The 20237-nt window shown below is 40.6% G+C and overlaps 1 protein-coding gene across 5 annotated transcripts in view; it reads left to right on the top strand.

The window, feature by feature from the left end:
- The window catches only part of EPB41L4B (erythrocyte membrane protein band 4.1 like 4B), a 170201-nt gene that overhangs the window by 40698 nt on the left and 109266 nt on the right, over positions 1-20237 (top strand). For all 5 annotated transcript variants that reach the window (XR_008508892.1, XM_054517630.1, XM_054517628.1 and 2 more), the window contains exon 2: positions 11005-11109. Coding sequence is in view for 4 of the 5 variants with exons in the window: in XM_054517630.1 (XP_054373605.1) it covers positions 11005-11109 (105 nt within the window). In the remaining variant the exon portion in view is untranslated. The remainder of the gene's footprint in view (positions 1-11004; positions 11110-20237) is intronic.

Here is a 20237-nt window from a genome sequence, read left to right as displayed (position 1 = left end):
CCACAAGGAATGTCCCATTAGCCTGTCATAGTGCACTGGGAGTGTCACCAGTTTAATGAGTTCTGCTGAATCCCTGGCAGACACTACAGCAATAGCAAAGTTTCCCTACGTTTGTGTGGTGGTCTGAATTAAAAATGCAAGCTCCTGTTGAGATGTTATTAATACACATGTATAATAAGCCAGATGAAAAGCCGATACTATATTTTTTTACTCCTTTATGCTGCTTGGATTTAATTTCCATGAAAGTTTTTTGCTCCTGTTTTATTTCCCTTTGCCATGCAAATGTCCAGAATTCATGTCATGGCATGGAGCAGGCAGGGTAGCCAACCTGAAAGCAAAGGACAAAACTCAAACCTTCCTGCAAACCACTAAAAGCTGCAGCTTCTCCAAATGGATTTTCAAATCAAACCATATGTGGGGCAGCATTCTGGCTATTGCAAGTCTGTCTATACTCTCTGGAATGTATGTACATGGACCTTTGATCATGTGTTTCCATCTGTATTTTTGCCTTAAAATTTCTGAAGGCTGTCATTTAAACTACATCCAGAGGAAATGCTGGCACACAACACTCCCCCCAAGTAGGCAGCAAAAACTGCAGCATGCAGGGAACCTGACAGGAAGGAAGCCTGACACTTGTGCAGATTAGTGGTTCTTCTTTTCTCACTTCTTCAAAAACATCACTTTTCCAGATTCTGATGAATACTGTTCTTTTCTGCATACTGACTCTGGGGTCAGAGGTTCTGTTTATAATGAGAGCTTTTATCTTCTCAGTTTCTTACCTAACTCGATTGGATGATCTGTTCGTTGCCATGAAATACCAACAATCATTTTTTTGGCTAAAACTCAGTATTTCTGCTTCTCATATTAACACTCAGAACTTCTAAGTTTATTCAGTAAAAAACCCCAGACATGAGTCCTTGGTCATCTTTTAGAATGAGGATAAACAGAACATTGTGCTGCGATGCCTATTTCAGGACAGTAAGGTGTTCACTTGTCCTTCAGATCTGAATATTTATAAGTCATGTAATTCCTTGGCAGCATTGAGAAGATTAGAGTGCTAAAGTTTGTTATAATCAACCTAGCCCTCTGCCATTGGTTTTAACTGAGCAGTAGCATGGTCTGAGAGAGGTGTTTTCTATTAACTTGAACTGCTGTTTATTCTTTTTTATAGTGGTTCTAATGATGTTTTTTTGAACAAGAACCACATGGCTTTTCATCTTGTATATTGTCTTTCTTGAAAGTAAATGTAATTTGTAGTGATTGTCTTTAATTGCATATACTTGTCTAACTATGCTTGTGTTTAAAAATAATTGTCTTCTTGGCTGTCCACTAAATGAAATACTTTTACTGGCAAACTTCCCCGGTCTTCCTCTGTTTTTTAAATCTGCTGATTATAAGCCTGCAGTTTAGGAGAGTTTACTGATTTTTCTGAATCTCTAGATTTTTGGGTCTCTTCAGAGAGAAGCAAATAATTGGGGTTGATTCTTTGGAGAAGACTATGACTTAGTGTATAAAGAGCAAAGAGTGAACAGTACTGAAGTCAGTTGGCTGTCTGAATAAAGAACTTCAGAAAGAGTTTCTCTGCATTTTTAAATCCATAGAGCTTCTCAGGAAAAGAAGCCATATTAGAGCTTCATCCTCAAGTTCCAGACTCCCTTTTTGGTCACTGCTTCTGTTTCACATCTTTTAAGTTCTTTTACTGGCTGTAACTGTCAGGGTGATTAATAATAAATATGATTTATATGGAAGGTTTAGCACATTATAGGTTAATTAATATAGGTAATTAATTCTAATGCTAGCATGCATGTGGAATTAATTCTGTGCTATGAAAAGTGCCACAAATAGTAGATGTTATTTAAGTTTTAAAAAAGACATAGAAATAATTGACTATGAATTATATGAGCATTAACAGTGTGCCAGTTTATGCTGGAGGAGAGGAGTGGTTTTAAGGAACTTTTTGTTTTATCCAGACATAAAAGTAAATTCATGCAGCATACATGATGTGATAGTACTAAAGGAATCTGCTTTTTGCGTTTACGGGTCAGCACTTGGTGGTGAGGATTCTGTTCTATGCACCCAGAAGTGACACTCTTGAAGGCATTATGTAAGATACCAGTTCCTAGAGCAGCTGTCCTAGGTTCTGCCTTCCAGCCTCAGCACAGCTTCATGGCCTCCTCCTTGCTTGGATACCAGTGTCAGGAAGGAGCTTTTGGCACACCAGGCCCACGCCAGGCTCTGCTGTGTGGTTGTTTGTGTGGGGAGGGGGTTTGAAAGCACTGCTAGCTTGAATTAGGAGTGATGTTTAACTGATGTAACTTCCCCCTGTAGCCAGTTCTTTACAAGGCATTCAGCTGCCCTGAAAAACCTCTTGGGTGGGAGTCAGGAACAGAACCTGTGACTTGTCTGCCTGGAAGAGTGGGAGCCCTGCAGCCTTAATTTATGTCAAGTACAACTACTTGTGTTGCTTGTGTGTCTGACTGGCCATTACTGCTGGTCTGAGCTACATTTATGCTGAAGCCAGGTTGCCAGTAGAGCCTTGTAGGTAAACTGCTTTATTGTAGACAGTCATAAATGTGTCCTATTTAAAAACAAGTTAAAAAATTGGAAGTAGTTGAGTCAGGCACCCATACATGTGAATGAAGGATGTGTCTATATGGAAAATTCTGTTTGTACAATTGCATCTGTTTAAAACTATTTCTACTCCTGGATCATTCAAATGCAGGTGTATAAGAAAGCAAAGATGTCATTTGAAACTTTGGTACTGCATTAGCATAAGAAAGTACAGAGTCCTTGCTAAACTCTCCTGGGAGCTCTTCTGATAGCACTTGCCTATTTCTCCTTGTTCTTTTTAATGTCATCTTATGCCAGTGTTCCATGTTATTTCTCAAGTACAGTTTAAATTTATGACCTAGAATTTTCTCTAGATCTCCAGAAAAATGGCACCTCTATCCCACTGTGATTTGTGCAGGAGGGCAATGGGCAAGGGCAGCCTAAAGCATAGTGTTGAGTTGTGTTTGGTGGTATCACCTCAAAGAGGTGGCTTCCACTTCAATGCCCATAGCTTAGCTTTATCAAATAATACCTCTTCCTCTGGGAATGCAGAACTGTAAATTTTATTTTCAGTGAAATCATGTACGTTAAGGAGTCTCAGCATAGGTTTTTGTTCTCCTTTTCCTAGCTACTTCGTGTTTCCACCACTTTGTGTTGGAGGGGCATGTAATATTTCAAGTGGGTCAGGAGGGGGAGCTGGCATTCTAGGGGTGAAAAAGAATCTTCTTTACATACAAGTAACCCTTTTTAAAATTGTGCCCCTGAATGTATAAATGTAATGGGGTAACCTGTCTGTTCCTGAAATAACAGGAGTCCAGACTGACTTCCAGAACATAAAGTTGCAAGTAAGGATTTTTTTTTTTTTACTGCTTCGTTCTGTGGCTGATGGTTGCTTTTATCTGCTGCCTGAGGATCCCATTTAGAGGTGCTGACAGTGCTTTTCTCTTGGGAAGAGGTCTGTGTTGCCAGTAGTACATGTAGGTGATAGGGACAATGAGCAGAGCCTCACCCTCCTCTGAGTCTAATAAAATAAAAATGTCACTGCTGGTAATAATGTTGACAGTAGTAATTGCACGTATAGGGCACCCACCATGGCAGTACCTGCCTGCCCTTCATGTGACTTTTGGAAAGATTAAAGGCTTTTCAAAGGCAGCATGCCCTTTAGATGAGTGATGGAAATGTGAAATTGGCCTGCATAAGGGTTTGCCCACTGCAGTGGGTTAGCCTTAGCCATCAGCCAGGCTCCTCCCCAGCCCCTCATTCAGTCTGCAGGATGGGGGCAGAAAATACAGAGAAACAATGGAAATTAGAAGGCTCGTGGGTCAAGATAAAGCTGACTCTTTTCCCTACCTCAAATCCAGTCCTTCACTCCTGACTTCTGTACCCTCCCCCTCCAGTGGTCGGTGGGTCTGCTGAGGAGATGACTGAAACCAGCTGTGTCCAGCCTGGGGCAGCCCCATTCATCTTCTCTGTAAAAAAACCAAGCAAGTGGTGAAATCATCCCTTCCAGGTAATGTAGGTCTTGAGACATGGTAGTTTCTTGCTCCTTTTTTCAGCAGCAAAACAGGCTTCTGAGCCTCTGGATATGCTACTATAATCAGTTTTTGAAGGGCTGTACTGTAAAATTCAGCTAGTGAAAGTGCCTTTTCCAAAAACAACTGTGCACAACCAGCTTTCAGAAAAAGTTAGCATTGTTCAGATCATTTTATAAGTTTGGTTCACTTGTCTAGTTGAGGAAGAGACAGAATGTGATTGAGAGGTGGGGAAGGAAGTGACTGGAAGCAGGGATGTGTGAAGTGGCAAAGGAAACCCTATACTCTCCCTTCAAATCTCACCTGACTTTCCTGGATCTGCTTTATGTTTGTGTTACTGTATGTAGGAATCTCTCCAGTGAGTGATTCCTGGCATGGCTTTGGATTCCTTGGAGATTGTTTGCATCTGAAGTAATTCTCTCTCTGCTCTCTTGTCTGTATATTCTCTATAATGCTGTGCTGCCAATTCAATCTTTGATTCATCCTAATGAGTTTGTACTTTATGAATAATGAAAAATCTTTTCTTTCCTCCTATTGCAAAGCTTGAAAATAGCATATTATCCTTCCCCACCCTTAGTTCTTAGTAGTTTGGGTTTCTTGGTTTCGTTTGCTTTATTTGTTTTTATTGTTACTTTTTTTTGTTGGGCCATTTTTAATATTTTTTTTTTTAAATTGACAAGTGACTGCTCTTACATAACAGGAAGAAAGCATAAGCCAGTGCAAGAGACTTTTCCAGTGTCACACTAGCATGGTAAATGTACTGTGATCTGACTAGAAGCCCAGTGCCACTTGGGTTTATGTAGGGACTTGGTACGTATGAAATGTGGTGGTCTATTTATTTGTCCTTGTTCAGGCTTCTCCTCCAGTGAATGCTGATTCTTCTTGTCAGCAGCTGGTGGAGAGATGAAAGTGTGGCTGCTGTTAAGAAATGCTGCTGTGCAGCAATAGTGGGATTTACTATACCCACTGTTAGGGGATTTTTTTTTTCTTAATGACTGTCTGCAAATTCTCATTGGCATCTTGGTTGCAGGAACCCAGCTGGCTTGCGCTGTTGGCCGATCTGCCCTCAGAGAGAATATTCTGAAGTGGTTGTGTGCTTATCTGAGGTTCCCTCCATCCCCTTGATGGGATGTGACTTGTGACAGTGCTAGCTTTTGAGACTTTTATCATAGGCTTAGAGAGTAATTTGAAGGAAGCAGCTTGGTTTGTTGGTTTGGTTTATTATTTCTGGGAATTTGGGGTTCTTTTTGCTTTGGTGTTTTTGTCATTTTTCAAGGGGTTCTTTAACTTTGCTTCTAAGCTGCTTCTGCTCAGGAAATAGCAAATTTTTAGCTTGGGGCCCTGACAGAAATGACTGGGAGCAAAATGTTCTTTCAAGGTTATAATAAGTAAATACCATTAATGGGATGTTTTTGTCTGCTGATGAAGGGATGAGAGCTTGATGGTGTGTGTATGCATTTGGCATTTTTTGCTGGTTTTAGTTTTTTATGCAGGGGGAAGTTAAGGGGATTTTGACTCTTGTTTTCAGCTAATTTCTCAAAGGAACTAAAATGAATTTTGTTCTCCTTCAGATAAAAAGTTCACGTGGTCATCACTTGCATTTTCTTCTGGGCACGTTCAGCAAAGCTGCTTGTTTCTGTAGTCTGTACTACATTTAAACATCATTTGCATGCAGTAGCAGGCTCTGAAGCAGTACTGGTGTTATTGCCATGACAGGGAGGCTTAATGGTTATTTGAACAGTGTCACATTTTCAAGTGAGCTTGTAGCCAGAACTGAACATTTAAGTCAATGGCTGACTGGTAAGAAAATAACCTGACATCTTCATTGCAGCTTGAGCAAGTTAGCCAGCCTCATAGAAGTATGTTGTGCTAGTAAATAACTTGCTTTTCTTCAGTTAGCGCTGATTTTAGGAAAACGAAGTAGTATTTGCATGATTTCAAGCACAAAAAATGCAACTCTTTCCCCACTCTTCCAAATGTGAAAGGCCACCATTAGGCCACCAGAGGAGGGTAGGACAGGCACCCAGGTCATGGCTGGTTTGTAGTGTGTCCTCTCTGATGGCAGCTTGCACAATGGAATTTGAGCACAAGTGGCTGACTCTGACAATACTGCCTGCAGCAGCACTACTGGGATGGATCACGTGGTTTTCAGTGCAGCTTTTGCAAGCCCAGCCATGGCCTCCAACATGTACTTGGCTGAAGCTGTTGGATACCCTGGATTTATAAGAATGTAGAACAGTTGCATTTTTGTGTTTAAAATTATGGAACTACTGCTGGCTTTCAGTACAGCTGGGTGTGTTTGAGCAACTGAGGGCTTGACTATCCAGAAGAAAGCAAGTTAAAGGACAGATGATAACTGAGCACCAGAAGTCAAGGCTAATTAGGAGCACAGATGGCTTTTATGCACATTTAGCCTGTCTGAGACACTTGGAGACAGCACTGCCAGTGACTGCTAAAAGTCAAAGCAAATTCTCACTGCTAAGCAGTATGGCCAACAGCTAAAGCCTTGAGTTTGAAAATGAGCTTTAGGTTTGAAAATGGAGTTAATAGCAGTTCAGGTTAACACTAACAGGTGTAAGAGGACGGAGCAGAACATATTGAGCTACTGTTGTTTTCAGGAGGTGCCAAGGAGAGGAAATGCTGGTGCCATCAGAGCAGGGCAGTATCAGGCCTGTGGAGGTGAGACTTGCTAGCTACAAAGGTGCCTTTTAGAATTTACTAGAAGCTCAGACCTGGAGTGACTGACCCCCAGACCACAGCAGCCCACTCTGAAAAAGTATTTAACATATTGCAGAATCCATAATCTTGTGCTTTCTTTCAAAACAGAAACTAAGCCTGCCCTACCTACCCATTGTTGTTCCTACTCACTATTCAGTTTGAGATGCATTGGCTTTGGTTGGAAAGCTAATTGGCTTTGACTTTTCTCTTGGTGATAGCTTATTTTCCTTAATTTCGGTTGTCATTTTGTCAGCTGGCAGACTATTTCATGTACCTCTTGGCCTATTTGACAGGTTGTTTTCCCAAGCAGTGCTTCAACTGTTTCTGAAATCTATTAGTTGTTTGTTTGTAGCCCTGTAGTCTGAGCTCTCTAATATGACTCAAGAATTTCAGCCTCTCCACTTGGGTTCAAGTAACTGCACTTGGCTTTGGGGAAAATGTGGGCAGAAGCTCTCCAGCTCTGCTTGTATGTGCTCTGAGAGTGATCAGTAGCATCCTTGCACTGTATCTGCTCTAAAATGGGACTTTTCTGGCATGTATGTCCACTTTTCATGCCCTTTGGCAAAAACCTTTCAAAGAGTTCTGGAATAGCTAAGATCAACACTAATCAGCTTGTTTAGACAGGGCCAGTTGGTGTAAAATGTCCCTGGCTGATCAGTGTTCTCTTTCCTTCATGTCTACCAGAAGCACATTAAAATCTCTTGCCTATTTCCATGTCAAGTCTGGAAGAGTTTCTAATTAGAGAAGTTAATCTTTGTTTTGTCATGTTTTGGCTGACAGGAATTTCCATAGATTCCCTGAGACTGGGAACTCTCTGGCAGCAGAAAATGTAGCCTACTTGAAATGTGGGCCATGCAGCTGTCACTGTTGTTGTGCAAGGTGCTTTATACCCATCCCAATTGGAGTCCTCATAGGATTTTCAGCGAGTCCTGATTTAACATAAGAATTCTCTCTGAGTGTGATTGATGATCCCAAGGAAGATGATAAGGGGTTTTATTTGAGAATGGCTTTAATGAAACAGTGGACAAAACTCTCATAACTGTTAGGTGGAACAGGGGCGACTGATATGAGAAACTTTTTTTTTCTCCTTTCTCTCAGTGATTGTTCATTATCAGGTAGGTTCCCAGTCTGCACGTGTAATTGAGTTTTTGTGTTTCATCAAGTGCCTGCCTCATGCTAATTCAGTTATGCCTCAGGTTGCAGCTGTAGTTTTGTTTGTAAGCTGAACATTTCATGCCCACCCTCCCAGTGCTTGCCTGAGAGGTTTCATGGTGCTCACACAAGTTCTCCTGAGTTCCAAGGAACACTCCACCGGAAACTGGCGGTGCTTTAATTGATGTTTCAAAACAAAACAAAAAAAACCCCAAACAAAAACTCCCAAACCAAAAAGAAAACCCTACCAAAACAGAAAGCAAAGACAAAAAAACCCAACAAAACAAAAAACCCAACAGAAACAAACAAAAACACCCAAGTCAACACAAGGTTTTGCAAGTTTTCTTACATCACTGTTCCCAATTATAGTAACTTCCATACCAACAAAATAGCAACTCTGTTTACTAGTATATGCATACTGTTTGTTGCCATGTACTTAATTTTGTGAGATATAAGTTATGCAGGCCATTTACATCTGATACTTCTGAACCATCTGTCTAGCAAGGTATGACTGCAAAATATTTTTAGTTTATGGTTGGGGGTTTTTAGCTGTATCTTCAGAAAATAAGCACAAGTCAAAGGTCCATAGAGAGAGTGTGATTTATTAAATTCCAGATTATTATATCTACTATGAAAATTTTACTGTACACAATAATTTAATTGTCTTTATGTGGTACCAGATTTTGAAAGGGGAAACATGTCTTTTAGCTACTGTTTTGTCTAGAAGAGGGGAGAAGAAAAGGATGATGAAAATCAAATTTTTTTGCTTTCGAGACTACTATCATGCATATGTAATGCCTAAGGAAAAAGTCTTCCATTTTGACTATTCCACCCATTTCATTCAGTGCACATTAATTTATCAGTCACAATCTGACCTGCTGGATTGTCAGTCAGTGATGAGGCAGAATAAAGAACAGGTAATCCTTTACTGTTAGTAGAGGAAAGGAGTCAGTCGCTTTTATCTCCCCCTGTAGTGCAACATCTCAAAGAGAGTTTTGGGTCAGCAATTTGCTAGCTGCAGCAGCTTTATCATTTAAGGGGTACAAGTTGCTGGGAAAGCTCATTTAGTGACAAGTTAAATGTTACAATCTCCTGTAAGCTGTGTATGTAGTACTGCATTTTATGGCCTAGCTGTGCAGTGCAGAGCTATTCTGCATGTAACACATGTTAAACATTAACTACTGCTTGGGTACAGAAGGTGGAGTGTGCTCTCTCTGGTTTCTATTGGGTGTGTGGCAGTGGAAGATAAACATATACTGGTAGTTAATGCCATAAAGCAAGCAACCATGGGCAGAGTAGGGCATCAAGTGCATTTTTCCTACTTCTGAATTTTTCATGTTCTGCCGTTTCTCTTTATTGCTTTTGAGGGTTTTCTCTCCCTCACTTAAGCAAGATCTGTTTAAATTTTGTTGAGATTTGGCTTGGCTTCCTTTAACAAGTGCTGATTTTACTCCATATGAGAAAATATGTTCTAGATACTTTTTATTCAGTTTGTAACAATTACAGTACGAGTAAAGATGATCACTTCTTAGCAATGTACTGTTTTAAGAGGCCATTGTAGTCTCATCTGCCTTAAATGGAATGTTGAACTTTGGTTACTAATGTCTATTATCTGCCTCTTGCCCTCCTGAAAATAATGGAACAGTATTTTACAATGACAGTTTAATGTTGGTGTTAAGCTTTTATGGAGCTTTAATTCTGCTCTTGAAATTTGATACAATTCGTGTTCTTCTGTTTTGTTAGTTAAAGAACACTAAAAAATACAACTTAAATAAAATTTGCTTCCTATACTTGAGCTTGCTTGACTTTCTTGGAAAAACAGAGGTGTAACCCGTGATCTTGCTTGTTGCTGAAGAAAACTTATTTTAGACAGGCCTAGAACCCTGAACAGGACTTCTGCATGTTATAATTGATGGTGCCTTTGTGCAGAAGACCAAACTAAAGGAACTGAATGCTTCACTGTGAATTTTGCTACATTTTGGGGTAAATTGGAATTCCTAATATATTAGTTTTAAAAAATGAAAAAAAAATCCTTAAAGTTGTAAGAGGGACAGCAGTTACAAAAGTGGATCCTGGTCAGTACTTCCTTGTATGAAGTACAGCTGTAGCTTCAGTCTCTTGCTCAGATTTATGATTGTCTCATGTATTTATGGCCAAGGGATGATTTTGCTCAAGAACTTGAAAACTTTCTTCCCGAAGTAACTCAACAGGATTTGCATGAAAAATTGGTTTGTTGTTGCCTTTTTCTTCAGCCCACCTGTCATGTTCAAACTTTGATTTTCTAGTGCTGAAGACTGAGTATCTAAATTCTTGCCTTAACCTCAAAACAAGTACCCAGGCCAATGCAGCCTACCTTTAAGATCTGCTAAGTTTTCTACCCTTACCTTTAGGCCATAGTTGGGGTTTTAGTTGTTAACTTTTATTTCCATGCCTGCCTGTTTCAGATGGCATGCCAAGTAAGATTTACAGCTTTTTTGGCCCTTGTTTCTTCATTTAAAGGCTGTAAATATTATGGCAATTGGCAACATAAATGAAATATTATCAAATCCCATTAATTTTCTTCACAGTGCTCTTCAAGTGTTCAGGCTGTCCAGAATTTATTTTGCAGCTTCAGTGGTGGTGTGGCACTGCATGACTGTAGTTGCTGTTGGTAGCCAGCAGATTTCAGGCAGTGTGTGTTAATCAAGCTTTTCCTGGAGAATCTGACTTCCTGGGGTACAAAATGATGGCTCTGTGACTTAGGATACTAAGTAGGGCATAACCCTTCCCTTTCTCTTGTATGTTTTTTAATTATTATGAACTTTGAAAGCTTGCTTTGAGAGTGAAATCTGATGCTGTTGGAATAGTTGCAGACAAGAATGGCATGTCACTCTCTGCTTCCTGAGGAAAATAAAAGATATGTCAATGCAATTATTCAGAATAAATAGAATTGCTCTTTTGATATTATTTTCCTCCGTGTATCTCTTCTCACATGTTTGAACTTGAAAAGAAACACACCAAAACAAACCCACACTGGCTAGTTTTTTAAAAAGTGTTTTCTTTTCTGTTACAGAAACATGCAAAGGGACAGGAGTTATTTGACCAGATTGTGTATCATTTGGACCTTGTAGAAACGGATTACTTTGGCCTGCAATTCATGGATGCTTCCCAAATTACAGTGAGTATAACTTAAGTTGGTTTTTATGTTTTGTGGTAGTTTCTGTTGCCTGTTACTTTATTGCTGGTGCAGTTCCATGGAGAGATGTCAGCACTGGGGGCTGAAACAAGTGATGCCATGTTTGGTTCTTGTACATAAAGCTACATCCTCTGAATGAGTCCTGAGTCATCTTGTGTGACGTGTGTGAATTGATTGCACACAAGTTAAAACAACAATGAATTTTGGTAAAGAAAAATGTGCTTGATGGTTAGTAGACTCATGGTATTCAAAATGTTTTGCAAGCAAGGATTTCTTGTAAATTTTCTCTCTCTGCTGTTCTGTGCACACATTGTCTTGCTTTGAGGGTTTAGGTTCATTTGCTAGAGCAAAACCTTTTAGCTAAAAGTTCTCCTTCTCTTCCTTATATAAGGACCTCCATTATCTACAGGTTAAAATTTATCTAAAAAAAGTATTTACAGATCTGAATAGATATATTAATAGGATAGGGTTAAAAGACTACAGCATTGTGATTACACTGTATTGACAGATAATCTTTTCCTTTGTCTGCTTACTCCGTGTGAGCAGGAGTTTGACAAAAGCCTGCACTGTAGATAGAAAATTTGCATATTTGGAAAATAAGTGTTTCTTTTAGTGCTCTCTGGTCAGTTCGTAAGTGGTTTTTTCCATGAAGCAGCAGAAGATGTCTTCTCTGGGATAACATAATAAAATAATGGGAAAATGTAGCTACAATATTGACATCCTGGGAAGGGTAGGTTCTAAGTTTATCATCCCAGAATTCTCAGCTTTATTCTCTAACGAGCTTGGGTCAAAGGATGGATCAGGGTTTAAGCAGCTGCATTATCATCTGTGTTTCACCAGTCACTGTAAACAACAAACAGGAATCCTATCCAGGTACTGTAATGACTTGATACTGGAAGAGGAGAATCTGTGGGTTTGGGGAGAAGCAGTATTAATCTATTTAAACGTTATCTTGATGTCTAAATTAATTTAGATTAATATCATTGAAAACTGGTGTTTTGAATGAAGTATGTCCATAATGGGCTTGGGATTTTTAGGTGGTTGTGTGTGTGTGTGTACTCCGGATAAAATTTCTAAATACATAAATTGTGTCTACTTTTATGATGAATCTGATTATAAGGACACAGCTAATAGAGCAGAGCCTGCTTATAATGGGAAAAACATGTTATATTGTCACTGATTGTCAAATCATCCAACTGGGAATTTGATAGCTAGGAATAGTTACCTAGCAAGGAGCTCCATGTTTTGAACGAAGTGAAGCTGAAAGGGAGAGTGAAATATCCTTTCTCAGCAAGAATGAGGGCAGATCAGCCAAAAGCTGGGCTGAGGAAACTGGGAAGACCCATTTTCTTGTATGTTTGCAAAACTGAAGGGCTCTTTTGGCTGGTAAGAAAGCTGCAGATGTGAGTAGCTATGTCTTCTGTATGTAGCTCTCTCAGTGGTGTTGAGGGCAAAATGTGCCTGTACATGCAAGTGTTTCAGCTTTGTTTGTTTGCTATTTCTTTGCTGTGTTAAGGAGGGAAGTACATGATGCATCTACAGCTGCAAGAGGGATGAGGGCTGTGAACAGCTGCTGGGGGGGTCTGAAAAAAGCCAACTCTGGTTGCAGGGCTTTGGTGGTAGGGTTGTGGTTTCCTGAATTGGGAGGGGTGTTGAGGGAAAAGTTTTTTGCCTTCCCTGAAGTGCAAGGCCAAAAGCTCTTACTTGTCTCTTGTGTTTCTTGGTCTGGCTCAAGCTGGGCAGAGAGTAGAGCTTAGAGAACTTCAAGCACAAGCTTTTATCTTGCCCAGCACCCTGTGCCAAAAGGTTCCATGCTTTAAGAGCCTTCCTTCATCTGTTTTGAACCTGTGACCTGCTCTTTTTGTTTGCACAGCAATTAATGCCTAGCTTCCATGGGCTTCTGCTTAGTGCCAGCCCAGACACACAATGCCAAGTGGGGGACTGGGAGATTAAAATTGTGTAAACCCCTTTGAGGCTCTAAGCCTTTGTCTTTAGTATGTATTGTTAAGGGCTAAACATCTTTAAGCCACCATTACAAGTAAGAGAGCACAAAATAGTCTTTGAATAGTGGAGATTGCTTCTGTGTGCTCCAAGGCCAGCAGCTCTTGAGTTCACTGTTTCCTTCAGTCCTGTAACTTTGCCAAAGACTTGGGACAAGCAGTGTTGATAGCTGTGATTTAGAAAACAAAATGATGATTAGAATTTATCTGCTTTGAGAGAGAAAAAAACTTTAATTGTTTGAACAGCTTATTTTTAATACAAACCCCCAGCATAAAGCTGTAAAGAAGAAGATGTCAGCAGTAACGCAGAAAATACTTCAGTGAACTCTGCATTAGTTTGTATCTTGTGCTCTTTGAAGATATCCATCAGAAGGATTAGAAGTATGTAGATAATCATGTAATAGTTTATTCTAAAACAAATCTTAGTGTACTGTTGTATTTTGAGTTACTTGCTATGAACTCTTGAAGTAGAAATATTCTAAGACAAGGAAACAGTTTCCTGTTCTAGCTGTTACAGAACTTCAACAGAGATGGAGTGCTTGGGGTGACTGAAGGGTATCACTCTGATGTTGGAGGTCTCTGCAGTGGTTTAGAGAAAATGCAAAGCTTATTGGGTTTTCAGTTACTTTTACTACAGCCTGTGTTTTCTAGCAAAGCAGAAGGCCTTGAAAACTTCAGCTGAGGTTGGAAATAGCAATAGTAAAATCTTGGGAGACCATACTATGGAAGTTCGGTTGCCACGAGGAAGTATTTCACTGATCTTTGTAGGACCTGGTTGCATGCAAGGTTTACAATGGTTGATTTGGGTTTTTGAATATTGGTAGCTGATATTTATTCATTTTCAATCCAGGAGTGTCCTTTCTTTCTCTTATTCCAAATCATCTTAATAAAAAAAAAGGCTTTCTGTGGTTAACAGCTCCTTGTGAACTCTATAGGGTCTCTCAAGATTTAGATATCCCCATTTCTACAGTTGCATTCTTTGTTCCAATTTTCTGTCCTTTGATGGCAAAACATGGATACCCTCCCAAACCCTCCTGTGTTTTACAAGAATGTATAACTGAAGGATTGCCCATGTTTGTTAGCTTGGAATTTGCTTGCTTCCATCATAATTTTGTTTCTGTTCACAAGAACAATTGCAGAGTAATTGAAAGGGAAGGATTTTTAAGATAAGTCTTTGAAATCTCTATTTTTTTAGTTTGTGCAAATGAGCTGCTGTCATCCCTGGGAATGGATGGAAGCAAAATAATTAAATTGCCCTTTTTCTCACATGTGTCTCTTTCAGTGATCCTCTAAGTCATTTAAGTCCTTTATGTCTGATCTCTAATGTCACAAAGACCCCTTAGATTAAAGAAGCTCTGTATGGAACAGCCTTTCCCAGCTGTGCCCTGCAGCCAGTTGAACCCTTTGGAGGATGTGTGATTGCAGCAGTGTATCTGGCACGTTGGGAAGCACTGGATTTACTGTGTGTACAGCAAGAATGATGAGTGAGGACACCCTGTGCCTCCTGCAGGTGCTGCCCATGGCTATGGTAGGGACAGGTATTCCCTGGGAAAATGAGTACCAGGACCAACCTGCAGTGAATTGTCCTGGTAAACCATGTTTGCAGCTGAACTTCTCAATATTGACCAGTTTCTAAATTGGGTGTTGATGCAAGAGGTGAGAAGACAATGGAAGGAGGACATGGAGAAGGTTGTGTAGAAGTGAAATAGGCTTGCATGAAAGCAATTGCTCCAAGTAAAAAAAACAAGAAGAAAAAAATTTCCCAAAGCTGTGTTGCCCAGAGTGGTCCTGACCAGCAGCAGTGTGTCAGGATGCACTGATTCTGACACTGAGATTCTTACCTCTATGAAAGGCTGCCTTCTGGCCAGGTTTTTCTGAGAGAGCCACGACCGTGTATGACTGATGACAAAGGATTTCAGTAGTGCTGAGGGGCAGGAAGGAAGCAAGCTGGACAACAAATAATGTCAGTACCTTTGTTTCCTCAACACATCAAGAACTAGATTCCTGGATGTTTCAGGTATTGGGTCAGGGACTTGTAGGGCCTTGGTTCATTATGACTGCCTCTGCTATATTTATCTGAATTTTCTTTTAAGGGCTCGTTGATCGAGTTTTTCAGCTGCTGCTTTTGATATTACTGTTATGACTTCTTAAGATGTGAGGGATGGGGAAAAATGAGCAGTTCAAACCAGTCAATTAGCCTCATAGTGTGATATCTGGGAGTCTTTTTCCTTTTGTACTTCTTAATACTTAAACAAGTGTTCATGAAGCAGAAGAAAATAGGGACAAGCCTTTTTTTTCAATATACTGGATGTGGGAAAGAAGGGAGAGTGGTAAAAATTTTGATAATTCTAAGTGTTTCCTTTCCTGCTACTGTTAGAAAAGTGCTATTTTCCCCATGAGTAAGCTGTGACATTCCTCTGTGACTCAGTTTCCCCTCCCCAAATCTCTCTTGTTCCTCTGGATGATGAGCATGTTGAGACTGTGGTGATTGCAGGATGTGTGTCTGTGGATTGTAGCCAAGAGCAAAAAATACCAGTCGCAGATGGAGGGTCCCAAAAGCTGTAGAATATCCTGAAGCACTTGATGCTTCAGTTTCTAATCGTGGCAATGATAGGAATGCCAGTTCAGTCACTGGACACAGGCCGTGTGGCTGACTCCACAGCGATGCAGAACACCTGATGAATGTGGAACACTTCCCATCTGTTGCTGTCCAAGTCTGTATTGTGGTTTGTGAACACTTGGTGAAAGACTGCAAAACACTAACACATTCCAGTCTTTAGTCTTCCAGTAGCACCTGCTGTTTTGGGAGGACGTTTTTCTGACACAGACTTGAGAAGCAGCCGTAGAGGGCAGGTGGTTGTTGTGCTGTCTGGCAGTGATGCTTCTGCACCTCTCTCCTGAGTGTAAAGAATTCTCTCTGGGACAGCAAACAGTCTGTGCTGGTTTCTTTTGTCTTTGTGTGTGCTTGGAACATAAGCTGAAGTGATTTCTCAGTTGTCTTCCACTGATATAGTCAGGTTTGTTTGTTCAAATCCCTTCAGTTTATTTTTGAATGTTTGGACATAGGCATCAAAATTAAAAGTAAATTGCTAGAATTGATCTGGAGTGGTATTGGCTTTCATTGTCTGTAAAGTAAATCTAATGAGAAATATACTAGACCAGGAAAGTTTTTTATATTTTTTTATATAATTCTGTCTTTTAATTCTGTCAAATCTGTAAAGCAAAATACTATTTGGTTATCACATGGATATGAATTAGGATAGGCTAATGGTCTTGAAGGATGTCCTTACATCTCTCTATTATTCTTGGTTAGTTTGTCTGGTCTGCAGTTAAACCACATCATTTATCAGGATGCTCCTGAGATGGCTCTGTACTGACTGAGACTGGGACAGGCCAGGCTTCCATGAATGCCACACAATATGTGGAGGTCTCAGGGCTGGTAAAGGTCCATTAAGGCCTACCAGTGCCCTCATGGCTCTGAAATTAGCATCTGTGGCCTTGTATTTCCCAAGATCACAATCTGGAGCTTTATCACAGCTCCATCTGCCCCCCTGCTGCTGGACAGCTCTGCTTGCACCCTTCATTGCTGACTCTGTCCCACTCTGTGTGACTTGTGGAAGGTGGCAGCCCTTCTTCTCAGGGCAAGAGAGAGCTTGGCATGGGAGCTGCACAGTGGTGTCAGCTGAAGGGGGCTGCTGGAGGGCAACTGGTCTGCCTTGTTCAGGCCAGGGACAACTTAGAAAACTGATAAAACTTTGCACCTGGAGCACCTCCAGCGGTGTTGATGTGGTTCTGTTCCACTGTGCCAGGGCCCTGTTCAACAAGATACTGACAGCAGTGTTCAAAGGGGGTCTAAATCAAAACTGGCCAGCTGGGGCTAAAACCCCTCTAAGATCCTGCCACTATTTTGTGAAAAGTTGGTCTCATCTGAGCCCAAATGCAAATTTTTCACCTCTTTAATCCCAGCTTGGCTTTATAATTTGAATGGTATTTGAGTAGAAGTGCATTCCCTTTTTTCTTTTTTTCTTTCAAGTTGAGTAGGTGAGATTGTAGAGCAGCATCCTGAAAAATGCCTGCAGGTCTTGTCTGTTGAAAGGGGTGTCTCTGTCCAAGCTCCTCATAGCAGCTTCAGTTGTATCTGGTTTCTTGGGGCTTTGTTCAGTCAGGTTGAATACCCTCAAGGACAGTGGCTCCACAGTCCCTCTGTGCACCTGCGCTTTGTCTGAACAGCCTCATGGTGACAGTCTTCCGGTCTAGCTGGGATTTCTCCTGAGTCTGGTGCTACTCATCCTCCTGCCATGGAATACCTCTGAGAGGTGTCAATCATCTTCTCTACAGCCTTTCAGTGAGCAGCTGAAGTCAGCAGTCAGGCGAGCCTTCCTTTTCAAGAGGAGCGTAACTTTGTAGGAGGATTAGAGAAACACGGGAACAATACCTCATTGTTTTACATTGTGAACTCTTGGGAGATTATCCTGTTTCTAAGTGTATGTTTGTGTACTCACTGAGTTTCTACATAACCCCAGTTCTCATTTGGTATTCTGTTACTATCACAATAATGTTGAAAGGTGACCTGCAAAAGAAAAGAGGACTTTTGCTCCTTTGCTCCCTTTTCAATCTGTAAATGTAGAGAAATCCCCAAACTGTGGTTTGGTGGGAAGAATTTTTATTGGCTTGATTTTTTGGTGTTTCCTTCCTCCATGTGATACATACATTTTTAACTTCTCTGCTTTAGAAGGTTGTGTGAGTAATGTCAAGCAACTTGGTGGGATTCAGGTGCCTAGGAAACCAGAAAGCAAGAAGACAACTGAAGAGATAATTGACTTTTGGTTTTAAAGGTGCCAGCTTTTGTTTAGCACACCTTCTTTTCTGAACTTGATCACTGAGCATGATTCTCCCTTTGTACCTCCAGGCATGACTTGAGAAAGCTTTCAACCAATATTTTTCAGAGGACAAATAAAACTATCAGTAAAAATGGGCTTCCTCTTACTGATAGTTAAATATATAAATAAACATAAGGGAGAACAGTCTATTCAAGATGTTCTTCATGCATTTTAAACTAGCAAAGAAAGCCAGTCAAAAAGGGTCAAATGCAATTTTTTTTCCTTTTCAGGTCACCTTTGAGGGCTGTATAAATCAAGACAAGGAATTTTCATTCTTTTAGGAAGCAAGTAGAGAGGTGGTGGAATTCACAAGCTCAGGTGTGTGATTGTGGGATTGTGTCAGGCTATGGAAATCCTCCTTTCGGTCTTCATTTGGCACTCACATGGTCCTTATAAGCTGACTGCTTTAGCAGCTGTAGTTTATCTGCTGTATCTTGACACAAATATATCCTTCCCATGCTGTATAAATCTTTTGAGAAAATACTGGCTACTACCATTAGGAAATGCTGAGCTACTTATTTTTTCCTCTTCACTTCGATGAAGTGAGTGATCAGCAGGAGACCATGATGAGATACATACATGCTTCCAGTATTTTGAGAAATTATATTTTTTAAATGGTGCTTCTTTCATGTGGAATTCACTGGTGTTTGTTTCCAAGACATGAATCCCAGTCAATGGCTACCGTGTTATGTCAGTTAATACCATAGAAAGCATTTTTCATTTCATAGAGCAATGAAATTTTGCTGAGATTAAAGAGGAATAAATGGGAGTTAATCTAGCATTTGACCTTCCAGTTTACCTGACAAAACTAAAGGAGGGACCACAGTGGTCTCTGGACCTGATGATGAGAAGTGGAGAGGGGGTGCTGAGCTCTCCTCCCTGGTATCCCTAGAAAGGATGCATGGGAATGGTTCAAAGCTGGATCATGGGAGGTTCAGACTGGACATTGGGAAGCATTTCTTTACCAAGAGGGTTGTCAAACACTGGAACAGACTTCCTAGAGAGGTAATTGATGTCCCAAGCCTGTCAGTCTTAAGAGATGTTGGGACAATGCGCTTAACCTGAAGGGTCATTGTAGGTCCCTTCCAGCTGAACTACTTGTTCTGTTCTAGCATAGTCATAGAATTCTGATTACCTGCAGTTTGATCAGGTTTGGATTTTTCTTCCCTTACTATGGGTAAAATAGCTTAGACACTGTCTTACTATCATAACACAGTCCTAAAGCAATTAATCCCTTTCCTCCTCCATGTTCTGCACTGATACTTCCAAGTCTGAACAGGATATGGGGATTATGGTGGGGTATGGTTGAAATGAGTCTGGTCAGTCCTGGTCCTACACTGTGAGATCCATAGTTAAGTTTCTTTGGTGAGTCCAGATCCTGAAATTATGGTATGGTCATTTAGCCAGAGCACAAGATAGGCAGAGATACAGTCTTAGATGCTGAGGGAAGAGCAAGGCTCCTCTGGTTTTATTCAGCTTCCTAGTGAGACTTCAGAATTCATTGCTTTCACTTCCCTCTAATTGAGTCAGCAAGCAGTATGTAGCCAAGCCCAAACCTATTTTAGGCTTTAGCTAGAATGCTTTGATTTTTTTTTTCAGCTCAGAGGGACATTTGGAAGGCTGGTGTGGTACACAGTGTGAAGAAGCCCTCTGACATTATCTGAGGCAAAGAAGTGTTAAAATTCAGCCTGATTTTCACAGAAATTGCACAAAATATCTGACTCTGAAATTGGAGTTGGTTCATAAATCTGCATGAAAGCTTCCAGGCCTTGGAGCTCTGCGCCAATAATGCTGTCAGTCCATGCCCTGCATCTGTCTTTGTGTTTATGGTCCATGTGGAGGCACATCACACACTTGATGTGCAGTGCAGGATGGGGGTGAAACAGCAGCTCACTGTTGCTTCTGAAGAGAGGTGACTTTAATGCTTGCTGTGCTTTATCTCCTGGAGCCGCCTGCCTCTGGCTGCTTAGGTACAGAGAGTGATGATAGCTCCTGTCTAAGCTGTGGTCTCACTTAATGGTCTGCACAAGCAGTTCCTGGAGTCTTGTTAGGTATTTTTTTAAGCCATTACTTGAAGTATTTGCACTTGCAAATAATCAGTTTGAAAGTTACCCTTATTTGAGCTTTAATGTACCTTAAAGACCACATGCCAAGAAAAGGGACTATCAGCTGTTTTTTAACTGGGAATTATTATAGTTCAGGTTGTGCAGTGCTTGTTCCAGAACATGGT

The sequence above is a fragment of the Molothrus ater genome, chromosome 1 (genome assembly GCF_012460135.2).
Source record: "Molothrus ater isolate BHLD 08-10-18 breed brown headed cowbird chromosome 1, BPBGC_Mater_1.1, whole genome shotgun sequence".
NCBI lineage: Eukaryota > Metazoa > Chordata > Aves > Passeriformes > Icteridae > Molothrus > Molothrus ater.
The sequence above is the reverse complement of the archived record's forward strand: the minus strand, read 5'-3'. Positions and strand labels throughout refer to the sequence as shown.